Source organism: Puntigrus tetrazona, chromosome 1, assembly GCF_018831695.1.
Source record: "Puntigrus tetrazona isolate hp1 chromosome 1, ASM1883169v1, whole genome shotgun sequence".
In the NCBI taxonomy this organism is placed as follows: domain Eukaryota; kingdom Metazoa; phylum Chordata; class Actinopteri; order Cypriniformes; family Cyprinidae; genus Puntigrus; species Puntigrus tetrazona.
This window is the reverse complement of record NC_056699.1, coordinates 27,790,590-27,805,836: the sequence shown is the minus strand read 5'-3', so window position 1 is coordinate 27,805,836 and position 15,247 is coordinate 27,790,590. Positions and strand designations below refer to the sequence as shown.

Genomic DNA, 15,247 nt, shown 5'->3' with positions numbered 1-15,247 from the left:
ACCTCTCTGGGGGGGAAGGAGCCTGAGTTGTTGCGTGAGGTTGAGAGATACCGGCTAGAGATAGTCGGGCTCACCTCCACGCACTGCTTGGACTCTGGAACCCATCTTCTCGAAAGGGGCTGGACTCTTCACTACTCTGGTGTTGCCCGCAGTGAGAGGCGGCAGGCTGGTGTGGGCTTGCTCATAGCTCCCAGCTTAGCCGCCATGTGTTGGAGTTTAACCCGGTGGACAAGAGGGTCGCCTCCCTGCGACTTCGGGTTGGGGGAGGACTCTCACTGTCATTTGTGCCTACGGGCCGAATGGCAGTGTAGAGTACCCGGCCTTCTTGGAGTCCTTGGGAGGGGTGCTGGAAAGTGCTCCAACCGGGGACTCTATCGTCCTGCTGGGGGACTTCAACGCTCACGTTGGTGATGCTAGTGACACCTGGAGGGGCGTGATTGGGAGGAACGGCCCCGATCTAAACCTGAGTGGTGTTCTGTTGTTGGAATTCTGTGCTAGGCACGGTCTGTCCATAACGAACACCATGTTCAAGCATAAGGGTGTCCACCAGTACACCTGGCATCAGGACACCCTAGGGCGGAGGTCGATGATCGACTTTGTGGTTGTATCATCTGATCTCCGGCGCATGTCTTGGACACTGGTGAAGAGAGGGGCGGAGCTGTCAACTGATCACCACCTGGTGGTGAGTTGGATCCGTTGGCGGGGAGGAGGCCGGACAGACTTGGCAGGCCCAAACGTGCCGTGAGGGTCTGTTGGGAACGTTTGGCAGAGACCCTGTCAGGGAGATCTTCAACTCCGCCTCCGGCAGAACTTTGACCGGATCCCGAGGAGGCTGGAGACATTGAGTCCGATGGACTATGTTCTCTACCTCTTTGGTCGACGCAGCCGTCCGGAGCTGTGGCCGTAAAGTCTCGGTGCGTGTCGTGGCGGTAACCCCGAACCCGATGGTGGACACCGGAAGTAAGGGATGCCGCTGCTGAAGAAGGAGTCCTATCGGGCATGGTTGGCCCGAGGACCCCTGAAGCAGCTGACAGGTACCGTGGGGGCCAAGCGGACTGCTGCCCGGTGGTTGTGCAGGCAAAAACTCGGGTCTGGGAGGAGTTCGGGAGGCCATGGAAAATGACTATCGAACGGCCTCAAAGAGGTTCTGGCAAACCGTCCGACGCCTCAGAAAGGGAAAGCAGTGCCCTGCCAACACCGTATATAGTGCTGATGGGAACCTGCTAACCTCGACTGGGGATATTGTGGGGCGGTGGAAGGAATACTTTGAGGACCTCCTCAATCCCGCCAACACGCCTTCCACTGAGGGGCAGCAGAGGCCGGGGATCCGGGGGACTCGACCATTACCTAGCTGAGGTCACTGAGGTGGTTGAGAAGCTCCTCTGTGGCAAGGCACCAGGGGTGGACGAGATCCGCCCGGAATACCTCAGGTCTCTGGATGTTGTGGGGCTGTCTTGGCTGACACGCCTCTGCAGCATCGCGTGGACGCGGGGGAAAGTGCCTCTGGACTGGCAGGCGGGGTGGTGGTTCCTCTTTTCAAGAAGGGGACCGGAGGGTGTGCTCCAACTATAGGGGATCACACTTCTCAGCCTCCTGGGAAAGTCTATGCCAGGGTACTGGAGAGGAGAATCCGCCCGATAGTTGAACCTCGGCTTCAAGAGGAACAATGCGGGTTTCGCCCTGGACGTGGAACACTGGACCAGCTCTATACCCTCTCCAGGATGCTGGAGGGTTCCTGGGAGTTTGCCCAACCAGTCTACATGTGTTTTGTGGATTTGGAGAAGGCATTCGACCGGGTTCCTCGTGGTGTCCTGTGGGGGGTGCTCTGGGAATATGGGGTAAGGGGCCCTTTGCTAAGGGCTGTCCGATCCCTGTATGATCAGAGCAGGAGCTTGGTTCGCATTGCCGGCATTAAGTCAGACTTGTTTCCAGTGCATGTTGGACTCCGACAGGGCTGCCCTTTGTCACCGGTCCTGTTCATTATTTTTATGGACAGGATTTCTAGGCGCAGTCAGGGGCCGGAGGGGTCTGGTTTGGTGACCACAGGATAGCTTCTCTGCTTTTGCTGATGATGTTGTTCTGTTGGCTGCATCTGGCCAAGACCTACAGTGTGTGCTGGGGCGGTTTGCAGCTGAGTGTGAAGCGGCAGGGATGAAAATCAGCACCTCCAAGTCTGAGGCCTTGGTCCTCAGTCGGACAAGGGTGGCTTGCCCTTCAGGTTGGTGGGGAGCTCCTGCCCCAGGTGGAGGAGTTTAAGTATCTTGGGGTCTCGCTTCACGAGTGAGGGAAGGATGGAACGAGAGATTGACAGGCGGATCGGTGCAGCTTCTGCAGTAATGCAGTCGCTGTACTGGTCTGTCATGGTGAAAAAAGAGCTAAGTCGCAAGGCGAAGCTCTCGATTTACCGGTCGATCTTCGTTCCTACTCTCACCTATGGTCATGAGCTTTGGGTCATGACCGAAAGAATGAGATCCCGGATACAAGCGGTCGAAATGAGTTTCCTTCGTAGGGTGGCTGGGCGCCTCCCTAGAGATAGGGTGAGGAGTTCAGTCACTCGGGAGGAGCTCGAGTAGACCCGCTGCTCCTCCACATCGAGAGAGGCCAGCTGAGGTGGCTCGGGCATCTGTTCCGGATGCCTCCCGGACGCCTCCCAAGGGAGGTGTTCCGGGCATGTCCCACCGGGAAGAGGCCCCGGGGAAGACCTAGGACACGCTGGAGAGACTATGTCTCTCGGCTGGCCTGGGAGCGCCTCGGTGTCCCCCCGGAAGAGCTGGAGGAAGTGTCTGGGGAGAGGGAAGTCTGGGCATCCCTGCTTAGACTGTTGCCCCCGCGACCCGGCCCCGGATAAGCGGAAGAAAAAGAAGAAGAAGAAGAAGAAGAAGAAGGGTTTGTATGAAATTTGGCATGTTTTGTCTAGAGCAACTTCTGGCAACAAGAAGTAGGCGGAAATTTTCATGATTTCATCATTTCCATGAGCTGCCTGCTGTGAGCAGTATATGCAATATCTTGTTATATTTAACCTGATTGAGTAAATAAGGATGTCTTTCAAGCCGCACAGATCCTTGCAGACGTATTTCTGTTTAAATGATGCATATGACTAATCCATTGTTGCTTGGAATAAATTATAATTTTAGAACTTTCAGGCCTATCTCTGTTATTCAAGTATATAAATAGCACTGGTGTTGGTTGGTTGGTACTTCATGTTCAGTGATGTTTAGTGTGAGTGACTGTATGTCTCACTATAACTTCTGCCATCCTCTCTCTGCTCTGATGTGGACACGTAAATGCATTGAATAACTGGCTAAAAATATGTTTTATAGCTAAACGTCTTGATTGATCTTATATGTAGATATTGCACATACATGTATACGTGCCACAAGAAACACCCTCACAGCCACTGTTGTATTTTTTTTACTATTACTTATGTCACTGCAATTAATCACTAGAAGCTAAAAGAAGGGGAAATGACGTGGTAATGACATCATTCTGGTTATAAACCTTCCTTATTTTTCTTCATGTCTCATTTGGTGTCAACTGATGAGCTGTCCTCTGCTACGGTATGACCAGTTCTGTATCATGTTTTGATGTTTTGAACTATTTTAACTCAGAAATTGCTAGTAAATTGTTTTAATGTTATTGATTATTATAACAAATAATTACAGTTTTGAGGCAGAACGGCTGAAATGTCTATTTTTTTGTTCATCTCAACCATATTGGGATTCCTGTGTTGCAGATATCAGTCAGAATGGCTCTTCTTTTCTTCATTTTTTCTGTCATGATTTACGGTGAGTTTCTGATGCTTCTCAGTAGTCTTGTTTAGACTGTCCAGTCGTACGTGGTTTCAAATCTTGTTCAAACTGTATTTCTGGAGATTAGTTTCAGTCTACACACTCAAATTGGAAAGTTTACTGGCAATATTTACTTTGTACATGCAAAATGTACATTTGTTATTACATTTGATTGCCTCTCTGTGCCCACATACTGTATTTAGATGCAGCAAAATTATCAATAAAACAGTTTTCTTTCATATATTTTACTGTTACTGAATTGGAAATCATGACTGAAATGCGACCCATTACAACTACATAACCAGCTCTACCTTACCAGTATTTTAATTTTCTGTTTTTATTGTTCTGGCTCAGCTGTTGAATGTTGCTTTTCTTCAACACCCTTTACTCGACCGGGCTTGCCAGGTTGTCACAGCAAAACCTGCCCAATGCTTCTCAAAATTATTATAATTTTTTTTTATAGTACTAATAGAATAGACGGCTAACGCTGTTCTAATTGCGTGAACTGAGTTATTGGAAAATCAGCATGTACTCGCATATACTTTCCACAAGTTTTTACTGTCTAAACATGAACTGTAACTTCAGTAAGTCAACGATTTTTCCCCATGTTTTTTATTCCCTCCTGGCTGGACATGGACTCTATCTCCCTGTTGTAGCAGGTTGTCATGCATGCGCTTTTTTTTATTTCTCACATACACATACATACATGGTACGACATGCAGTGAAATGCTTTTTACAACCGTCCAGTATCCGAATAGGAACAAAAAAATTTAAATAGATATAAAAAATATATATAAAGAAGAGGTGTACAAAGTATATATAAAAAAATAAAAAATAAATAGAATAAAGTATAAAATGTAAGGTGTAAAGTGTAAAGTGGCTGTTGTGAGTGTCCAATGTAAAGTGACTAGTGCAATATTGTCCAGTGTAATTGGCCAATTGTAGGTGGCGAGTATCTGGGGAAAGAGGGGTGAACATGTGAATGACCGCACCACCCTCTGAAGGGCTTGCCTGTCCTGCATGGTGCTGTTCCCGAACCAGGAGGTGATGTTTCCCGTCAGGACACTCTCAATGGTGCAGGTGTAAAAGTTCCTGAGCACCTGAGATGGGAGTCTGAAGTCCCTTAAGCGCCTCAGATGGTATAGACGCTGCCGGGCCTTCTTCACCAGGGTGTTGATGTGACAGGACCAAGACAGGTCCTGCGTGATGTGAACACCCAGGTACCGAAAACTGTCCACTCTCTCCACTGGGGTCCCGTTGATTGTGACGGGATGGTAAGAGCACACCTGCTTCGTGCTGAAGTCCACTATTAACTCCTTTGTTTTGCTGACGTTCAGGAGCAGATTGTTCTCCTGACACCATCTTTCCAGGTTGTTGATCTCCTGAAGGTAGGCCATCTCATCGTTGTTGGAGATAAGGCCCACCACGACAGTGTCGTCAGCAAATTTAATGATGGTGGTGGAGTTTGTAGTGGCCACACAGTCATGTGTGTACAGCGAGTACACAACCCTGAGGGGCGCCAGTGCTGAGAGTGAGGGAGCATGAGGTGTGTTTTTCCATCCATACGGCTTGTGGTCTGTCAGTCAGGAAGTTGGTGATCCAGTGACGCAGGGATGGGCTGAAGTACTTCATCACTACCGACGTCAGAGCTACAGGGCGGTAATCATTCAGGCAAGAGGGCTGAGGTTTCTTTGGCACAGGGACGATGATGGACTGTTTGAAACACGAGGGGACTGTGGACTGTTCCAGGGAGAGATTGAATATCTCAGTGAACACCGGTGCTAGCTGGTCAGCACAGGCTCTCAGAACCTGACCTGAAATGCCGTCAGGTCCTGCTGCCTAAATTCCCACTGTCTACTGAACTTTTTGAAATCTTTGTGTATTGTGGGCTGTTATCTGAGATAACAATATCCGAGGTGCCGTGTCTTGCGAAATGGGCTTCAACTTATGAATGGCAGTGTGGCTGATTGTGTGTCAGGTAAGTAGTCAAGCTCCCAGAAATTAGAGAGCTAATCAACAGTGATTAGGTAGTTTATATTGCCTAAAGGGAAAATATCTGTTCCTACCTTAAACCATGGCTAATTCATGAGTAATTCATGAGACCACAGTGTCTCCTTCTGTTGTTTCACGTCCCATAGATCTGGAGATGTCATTTTCCTACAAATGTTTTTATCTGATCGTTCATCCCCAGCCAATAAACACTTTTGTGCTTTTCTTAGACATCCCTCTATGCCCCAATGTGAGGAATGAACACGAAGAACAATATAGTCTCAGAGTGCATCTGGGATTACTTCTCTCTCTCTCTTGGCAAATCTTTCTTGTTCATTTGCCAAGTTTTTTTAATCAGTCACTGCAATTTCCTGTCTTTACTTGTTTCCTCTCTGAGTCTCATTCTCCATTCAGCTGTCTTAAGTGTGCTCAGGTAAGTACAAGCGTGTGTCATCAGTGAACATATACTTCTCCCCGGGATGTACATGACTTCAATGTTATATCTCTGCAGTCTAAGTAGCATTTTGGGGTCTTCAGTAGGGGTTTCTTTATTACATTTTCCAGTGGCTTATGGTCAGAATGAAGAGTGATTTTCTGCCCATACGTATACTGATACATACGTCCATGCTGGAGACAATGACCAGATATTCCCTTTCTATTTGGGCATAACTCCTGCTTCCTCAATGCCCTGCTTCCATAAGCAACTGGCACCCCTTTCCGCAGTAGAGCAGCTCCTAATCCAGTCTCTGACGCATCACGCTGAAGTGTCAGTGGTTTATCTGGACTACAGTATTTGAGGTTCGGGGCTTTGTGAACGCTAGCTCATGCACATGTCTTTATGGGTTAGTTGCCTCAGAATCTCACAGCCAATCTATCAATTTTGAGAGATAGTTTACCATGCCTCAAAGCTTGACTGAGTTTTCTCTGAAGCACCTCTGGGACAGGACTGATGCCGATTGGCATCCATAGCCATCTGTATCTGCCGTATGGTGTGGCGATTGTGGTCATGTTACTCGATTCCTTTTTTCACATCACACACAGTAAAGACGTTTCCTCTTGATAAGTCTGGCAGTATGTCATCTATTGTTGGCAATGGAGTCTTGAGACATCTTTTCAAAGATTTGTTAAATCTATGCATATTCTAAGGTTTCCTGATGGTTTTCTGACAATGACAAGACTGCTAATCCACTCTGTGCCACCTCTGTGTCTACTGGAGTGACGATCCCTCTTTGTTGAAGATCACTCAGCTCTGCTTTTAGTGTTGCCATCATAGCAACAGGGACCCTTCTCTTCAGAAGCCTTACTGGGTTATGGATCTGATTCCATCTTATACACACCCTCCAATCTCCTGGGAACCTAAGTACGTCTTTTCATTGTCTCCTCTGTGACATTACTCTCCACAGCCATGATGATTTCATGCTGGACTTTCACTAGGTTCATGGCTTGTACTGCCCTACTGCCCAGTACTGGCACTGCAGACCCTTCATCAACAACCATGAACTCCACTCTGTACAATTTCTTGTTTCTAGGGTTCCGCAGTTTGACTTTGCATTTTCCCAATGACTGTAGTGTGCTTTTATTGTATATCACCAGCACTTTCTTTTCAATGTGTTTGAATGGGTTTAACAGGTTGACAGGTATTATATTACAGCTAGCTCTGCAATCTAACTGAAACTTCACCTGTTCTTTCCTAGGAGCATGGCAGCAAAAGGTTTTGGGGGCGGTTTCTGTTTATCCTCTGACATTGCGTTCACCATCTCTACTGTTAAACCACAGACTTCGCAACACTGCCACTCAACAAAAGAGATTCAAAGATCTTGAGTAAATATGTTAGTAACTGGTGCTAATCTTTTCTTTGGATGAATTCTCTGTTTCAGGGGTTTCTAGTGATAGTGATTTTGAAGTGGAGTACTCTTCTTCACACATTTGTGCACTAATGAACTCATCAGTGACAATAAAATGCACTTATCAAAAGCCTGATAGACATCTGATTTGGAAAACATTCTGGACCAAAGGACCTATAATAAAGAATGCAGAGCCTCCAGATCTGTCTGAAGACCCTGAATACAGTCAGAGATTTAAGTATCTGGGAGATAAAAAGAAGAACTGCACCATGAGACTGAGTCATGTGACACAGAAAGATTCACACAAGTACTATTTCAGATTCATCACTGATAAACCTGGTGGAAAATGGATTGGTCGTTCAGGAGTGACTCTTACTGTGACAGGTGACTCTGATGAGGTTTCTCTCTTCTTGAATAATAATCAGTGTATGATATAATGTGTGTGTTGTGTTCAGATCTTCAGGTGGAGTCTCCTGAGAGAGTGACAGAGGGAGATTCAGTCCGTCTGACATGTAAAAGCAGCTGCGCTCTGACTGACAGAGCAACATTCATCTGGTACAGAAACTCACAGCCATTAACTGAGAGAAGAGACAGAAACAGACTCCTGCTGCAGTCAGTCAGAAGAGAGGATGCAGGCAGATATAGCTGTGCTGTACAAGAACGCAATCACTATCTCAGATCACCTGATGTTCAGCTTAATGTCACATGTAAGTATTTGCTCATAGTTTGAACATACTTATTATATAAGTGCAAATAGCAATCCTAAATTGGCATGATTGACTAGGGCTAGAATCTGCCCAAAAATGAAAACAAAGTGTTGGGTAGGGTTAGGGTAGGTGTACGGAGAGTCCCAATAAGGGTGTCAACTATGCTTTCTATTTAATAATAACAATTAAAATGAACATTTACACTCAATAAGCTGCATTCTGGTTTATAAGCTTAGTGCACTTAGTGCAAATAGCCACCCCCAATAATTATTATGTTTTGGTTGCTTAATTAAGACCAATTTGTAGTGTGCACTGTGGTTACTTTTGTTGTATATCAGCTGTAGGCTATTAGATAATTGCAACATATAAGTTAAGCTTCTTATATTGTTTGTTTTTTATCATCAGTGTTAACTATGTATCCTAACAGCAACCAAAATGCAACATTGTAAAACGAATATAGTTTCCTAAGCTGATGACACTACAGTTTCTAAAAGTACTGTATAGTCTCAATTTAATTCAGTTGGTTGTTTAATTGTTATTTTTGTTTTGTTCATAGACCCACCAAGGATCGTCTCAGTGTCCATCAGTCCATCTGAAATAGTGGAGGGAGATTCAGTGACTCTGATCTGCAGCAGTGATTCAAACCCACCTGCAGAAATCAGCTGGATTAAAGGAGGAACAACTGTAGGATCTGGAAGAATCTACAACATCTCAAAGATCAGATCTGATCACAGTGGAGAATACAAGTGCAGGTCCAGAAATGAACATGGAGAGAAATACTCTGAAGCTGTGACTTTAAACGTCATGTGTGAGTTAATGAGTTCAGTAACATTAAATTATTATTTTGTATTAATATGATTGTTATTGATATGATATTTGTCTGTTTTAGACCCTCCCAGGAACGTCTCAGTGTTCATGAATGGATCTGGTGAAGTAGTGGAGGAAGATTCAGTGACTCTGATCTGCAGCAGTGATTCAAACCCACCTGCTCTGAACTTCTTCTGGTTTAAGGAGAATCAAAGCTCATCTGTTGGATCTGGACAGAGTTTCAGTGCACTACAGAGTGGACGCTTCTACTGTGAGGCTCACAATCAACACGGATCTCAGAGATCAGACGCTGTTTCTGTCACTGTTAAAGGTAGAGCAGTTAAATATTTCTGTGGAGCATTTTTAGAAAAATTATAAACTAATGCATACTTATTAAAGTGTCTAGATTACTTTGAATGATTACAATATTCGTTGTATTTCAGAAAGTGTAGTGAATTTGTCGTTTTATTATAAATTACAGAAAGCATATTAAAGTCTTTAACTAATGAGATAATTGTTATTAATAGCATTATGATTTATTTAATTGTGCAAAGAGTAAACAAAAATACACTCGTGGCCTATTATCTGTTCACATACACTACTAGATTAAAGCGTACTGTTAATGTAAATCTAGTAGTTAATTGTACATAAACATTGTCTAACAACCAATAAATGTAAATTTAAGGTTAAAGTTTGCTTTATTACCATTATTAACTAGCATAAGGATACGCTAGCCGATAGCTCCAGCTAAGCAAACAGTAAAGTTAAAATATACAAGACGATGACAGAAGAGTTTTGAAACAAAATGCAACAGCGCCTGCTAAAATATTTTGAAGCCTGTTGCTTCTGCCATCCATCTAAGTGATAATGAACGTTTTTTTTTTATCTATATTTGTACTGATGCAAGGTCATACTTCAGTTTTCATTCTTTTTCAGAAAGAGGTAAAGCAGTCCTGTACGCAGCTGTAGCGTTCGCAACCGGATGTGGAGTTTTACTCCTTATCTTCATCCTAGTGCTCGCAAGGTGACCTCTTAGCTTTTAATGATGGTGTGCTCGTTAATGGTTATGAATGTGTTCACATGCTTATCTTTGGGAATCTACAGGAAGGCAAAGGGCTCTTCTTCAGACGTCAGACAGAAGCAGGTCAGAACTGAAATTGAAATCGCAGCTTAGTATTTTTTTTTTGTTTCGAGCCAAAGGGACACGCATCTCTCTTCTCCAGGTTCAACAAGCTTCCAGCTCTGAAGATGACGGGCTGTATGACAGAGTTACTCCCAACACACCCCGAGCAGATCCCGCTGCGGGACAGGCTACAAATATAACGTACTCAACCGTCCAACATGTCGCAAAAATTAAAACCATCTACGAGAATATTAGAGTGCACCATACTGACTCTGCTGCGAGGTTAGCCATGATTTTTTTTTATGGGGCCAGTAACTATATTAGGGTGGCACTGGCATGTCTAAATCCAATTGCAGACAATATTTTGCTTGCTTGCTTAAACAGTGCATGAATTGCACATGAATAGGGGGAGGAGTTAAGAGCGTTCTACAGTAGCACACATCATACAAGTGTATTATATTTATTCTTAATATAGTGTTTTGTCAACATCTGTGTTCATTTAGGAAATAAAATGCGCACCTGGAGGTGATGACATGAGAGAATATGATCTTAAAAGGTCGTTGACTCTTCGTATTTGATTGTTGTTCCACAGATCCGATACGATGGAGGGTACCTCAGTGGTTTACAGCAGAGCCAAGTGATCCAGGACCCTTCGCGGGGATTGAAAATGACGCTGGGCTCCAGCTGAGTGTAAATATATAGTAGCTGCAGCTTTGAATCAGATGTTTCTATGTGTGTCGAGACGTTTCTCCCTGTCAGTCGTTGAACAGGAAGCACTGATCAGACGCATTGGTACAGCGTGGTGGTTATTTACATCATTGCTTTGAGACTGTGGTTTGTGATTTGAGAAGTTATCATCCACCGCTAGCCGTATGCATACGCCTGTGGACACATTTTCTGTTTTGTAACGTTTCCGAAGTTTTGCGTAATTTTCCATAAATAGAAGTTTGTTTTAGCCTACACGTCTTATTCACTCTTTTTTTTTCATGATTCATAAAACAATGTTTGATGTTTTGACATCGAATAAATTCATGCATGTTTAAAGTACTGGTCTATTTTATGTTTTAAATAAAGTTTATATTTGTACGTTTTTGGCGATGTTCTATTAAAGTCTGACATTAGAAATGAATTAATTCATGTGTTGAATGTTGATGGTTTTAATCCGTATAACAAATACCTACTTTGCATGCTTGGATTATGACTGTTTATCAATTTTGTTCTTCGTCGTTATCTTTATTAGATACATTTTAATGCGATATATGTGACTGAAATACTGTGTTATAAGTTGACACTGATTTACAGACCGATCCTATAGGATAATTACCCACCTTCTTCCTGAGGTAAAAATCGACACTGGCGATCCTACGACAATAACTTCCGGTCTCATCCGCGTCTAGATATTTTTAGCTGTACAAAACAGTTCATTTTGCTGCTTGAAATTAAAATTGGTTCTCGTGTTATTTTAACGTATTATCTTAATTATGAACACAAACAGTGCAAACAGTTTTACCGTTCACGGCACGTTGTTATTTACGTTATAGTCTAACGAACCGGAAGCCTCGCCCACACGCTTACTTCCGCGTTCAGGAAAAAGGTGGACGTAAACAGTTGGGATGCACGCATCCTGGTTGCAAAAGACCTGTAAGAGAAGGATAAAAGCACACAAAAAGCATATTTAATTGATTTTATATTTTACAATTCGTCGTTATATTAGCTCATTTGAGTAGAGATGTAGTTACATATACTGTGCACCAGGGCGCACTGTAGTCTAAAGTAGGATATCGTTTTTTCAGTCTCTCCACTCACCTGTTCAGTCACACAAATATGTTCCAACCCCAGTTCTCAATAAACCAGAATAATGCAACAAATCATAACTGAATGTTTATGCACAATCAGGAAGTTCACAAACACCTCTCTTGGACAAAACAAGGGTTAGATTGCACTAATGCAAACTTGTGCTGCACAAATATAGAAATCATTTTTAAAGACGGCTGATATAATTTTTTTCCAAATGCAAATTTAAAAAGATGAGGGCGTTGCATTGTGGGATACATCATAGCATGCAATGCATTCTGGTCATGTATTGCACATTTTGACAAATACAAAATACAAAGTTATACCAGCCTATGCTAGCCTAAGTCTAATGGTATTAAAACTGGGGTGCAATATGGTAATTGGACGCAAAATAATCTGTCATAAAAAACAATCAGGCCTATTCTGATAGCTATTAACCATGAAACTGACTTTAAATCGCAGCTAGCTGTCACTGGTTTACTTTGTGTTAAAGCTAACAGCAGCACACCGTTAAACAAACACTTCAAGCTGTAATGGTTTTACTGGCTTCCAGCGGAGACCCTCAAACCAGAGACACAGAAAGACGCTACGAGGAGTCGGCGCTGTTAATAATAACCCGTCACACACACTCAGAGTCATGTCTGAGTTATCTGTGCTTTCATTCCAGCCGTGCCTGAGACAGCTGAGCCGGAGAAAGTCTTAAGACTGGAGATCAGATGAGAGCTGGGCTCGTGTTCGCTCTGCCTGGAGATCAGCCCCTGAACGGCCGGGGGAACGGAAAGACGAAACTACAACGAGCTTGGATATTGTCGTGGTTCTGGTGGTCCGTGTGTGAGATGAATAGAGGGATGTTTGCCCGGATCTGTAAGCAAACACAAACACCAGATCTACTGGCTGAAACTAGTGAATAAATAGAGGAGCCAAGCAATGGTTAGTTTGTGGTTTCCACTGTGGTTTAATCAGGCTATATAGTAGCCATTGGTTTTGGTTATATATATATATATATATATATATATATATATATATATATAATGAAGATGTTTTTCCTCAGAATTAGCATGTCTTTCTGGCTACTCTGTATAGGTTTCTATGGCTCAAGGCTGGCATTTAATGCATTTGAGGTGCAAGTACTTGATAAACATATTCACTCAGTATCTCATTTTTAACCAAGATGGCTTTTAGAGGATTGTGCATCTGAACTGTTCATATATTTGTAGTTTAAACTATAATACTGATATAAACCTTTAGCTTTTTCCAGTAAAACCATTACAAAATTCCTCTTTGTAGTGTTTTGGACATTCGTTCAAGAGGATTTAATATCCCACCAACACAATCATCATTATACTTTCCATTAAAACCAATGCAATTCCCATCAAATCCATTACACTTTCTGTAGTTTTTCTTCAGCGGGGTAAGCATGTTTGAGGGAAAGTTCAACAGAACGAAATGAAGATCCAGTTGAGCTGTGAGAGTCCCTGAACAGCCGTGAATGCCCGTCACACACGGAGAGGAACCGTCCAACTTGGCGGTAATTCACGGAAAAACGCGAAAGAGCGGTTCGCATTTTACATGAAGGATTAATAAAACTTTGCTTCAGAATCACACAAGCTTGGAAATTCGATCTCAGGACGACAACGCATAACATGAGCCTGGCGCAGCGTGCCGTGTTATTTTATTCTGAACTTTAACTTGGGATAGACTAAAGGTGGCAAAAAGTAAACTGTATCTGACACAGGACAGAAACAAGGGATTTGTTCAGTTCATACGGTTTCTTCTGTGGACATTTGGTCATGGTTAGGCGAACGGAAACATCTTCTCAGAAATAGAAAACCTTTTGCGTTCTCGTGTTTGTTTTTCGGGAGCCAAATAATAACTTTTAGGAAAGTTCTCTCTTGGTTATTTTTAATGCAATAAACTTCCTAGCATGTTCTAGTATGAAGGTAAACCAGTAGCAAAGCTTGCTAATCTTACTGTGAGAAGTTATAATAGTTAGATTAATAGTCACGTTTTGCTACTGATTTACCTTCATAGTCTAGAAACCAATTAGCTTTGAATAAATAAGTACTAAATACTTATCAACACTCAGTAATTAATTAAAACAACAACTGAATTAAACACATATTGCTTGCTTTGAATCCTGTTAGGGCTTTTAGGTAACACAACGTTGAGGAACGACACCAGAACGCTTTAAATTGCTTGTGTTCACTTGATGATATGAAAATTGTACAATTTTCCCCACAGTTGGGCAGTTTTTGCAGAAAACACCCAGCAACACAAACACAAAACGACACCATGATGTTTCCATTGGGAGTGTTTTATTCCAGACTAAATCTGAGTCCAGGGAACAGACACACACACACACACACACACACACACACACACATGCACTCAAACTCACTCGTAAACACATGAACACAGTCCAGACGTCAGTCAGAAGAATTGACCGCTCAATAACTATAAACAAAGCTTTAAAGAAAAGCAGCGTCCATCGTCTCGCGGGCAGCGAGAGCTCATCTGACGGATCCCAGCGTTCCCAAACGCTCTCCGTACGGCTTTCAGACGGTCTGTAACCCAAAACAGCCATCCATCTGAAAAACCTGCCAAAGCTCACTCGGGCCTCGTTTCACCCCAAAATCAACACTAACGAAGAAGAAACGTGGAAAAACAAATATAAAATAAATAAATAAATTGTGACATTATTCTCTGGACAATTTAAAATTCCCATGTCTTATATTATTTAAATCCAGCACAAATGCAGCCATTACATGCAACTATTTCACTATTTAAATGTCTTTTTACTCATATTTAAAAAAAAATTATATATATTTGTAATTATAAATTACATTCAATTTAATTTAATTTAAATCAACATGAATATATTTATAAAAATAACAAAAATATTTATAATAATAATAATTATTATTATTTCACTAATGTTTATGTAAATTAAACATTGAAATAATTACATTTGTATACATAACGGCAGCATTTACAGTACTGAATTGAAATATAATTTACGCTGATTAATAGTAAAACATTTTCCAGTAATAAATCTACAGAAACTCTGAATTATAAATAATGATAATGAGAATTTAGAAAATGCCGTAATGAGAATTTTGGAGGGGCGATGTACTTAATCGAACCCGGTTATGAAATCATTAGCATTTCTTTGAAGTATCCTCGATGAAACGTGTG

General features: G+C 42.6%; 1 protein-coding gene across 1 annotated transcript; it reads left to right on the top strand.

The window, feature by feature from the left end:
* Positions 1-2,787: 2,787 nt before the first annotated feature.
* LOC122352815 (B-cell receptor CD22-like) lies at positions 2,788-11,367 on the top strand. The gene is made up of 10 exons (XM_043250498.1): positions 2,788-3,557; positions 3,734-3,785; positions 7,655-8,005; positions 8,077-8,328; positions 8,885-9,136; positions 9,218-9,466; positions 10,072-10,159; positions 10,240-10,279; positions 10,359-10,540; positions 10,851-11,367. Exons 1-10 carry the CDS (start codon positions 3,516-3,518, stop codon positions 10,897-10,899), a joined length of 1,557 nt encoding a protein of 518 aa, XP_043106433.1. The 5' UTR covers positions 2,788-3,515; the 3' UTR covers positions 10,900-11,367.
* The last annotated feature ends 3,880 nt before the right edge of the window (positions 11,368-15,247 follow it).

Coding starts and splice junctions, on each gene's coding strand:
- LOC122352815 (XM_043250498.1), top strand. CDS start 3,516: ATGTCTCATTTGGTGTCAACTGATGAGCTGTCCTCTGCTACG. Junction 3,558..3,733: donor ATGAGCTGTCCTCTGCTACG/GTATGACCAGTT, acceptor CCTGTGTTGCAG/ATATCAGTCAGAATGGCTCT. Junction 10,160..10,239: donor TTCATCCTAGTGCTCGCAAG/GTGACCTCTTAG, acceptor GGGAATCTACAG/GAAGGCAAAGGGCTCTTCTT.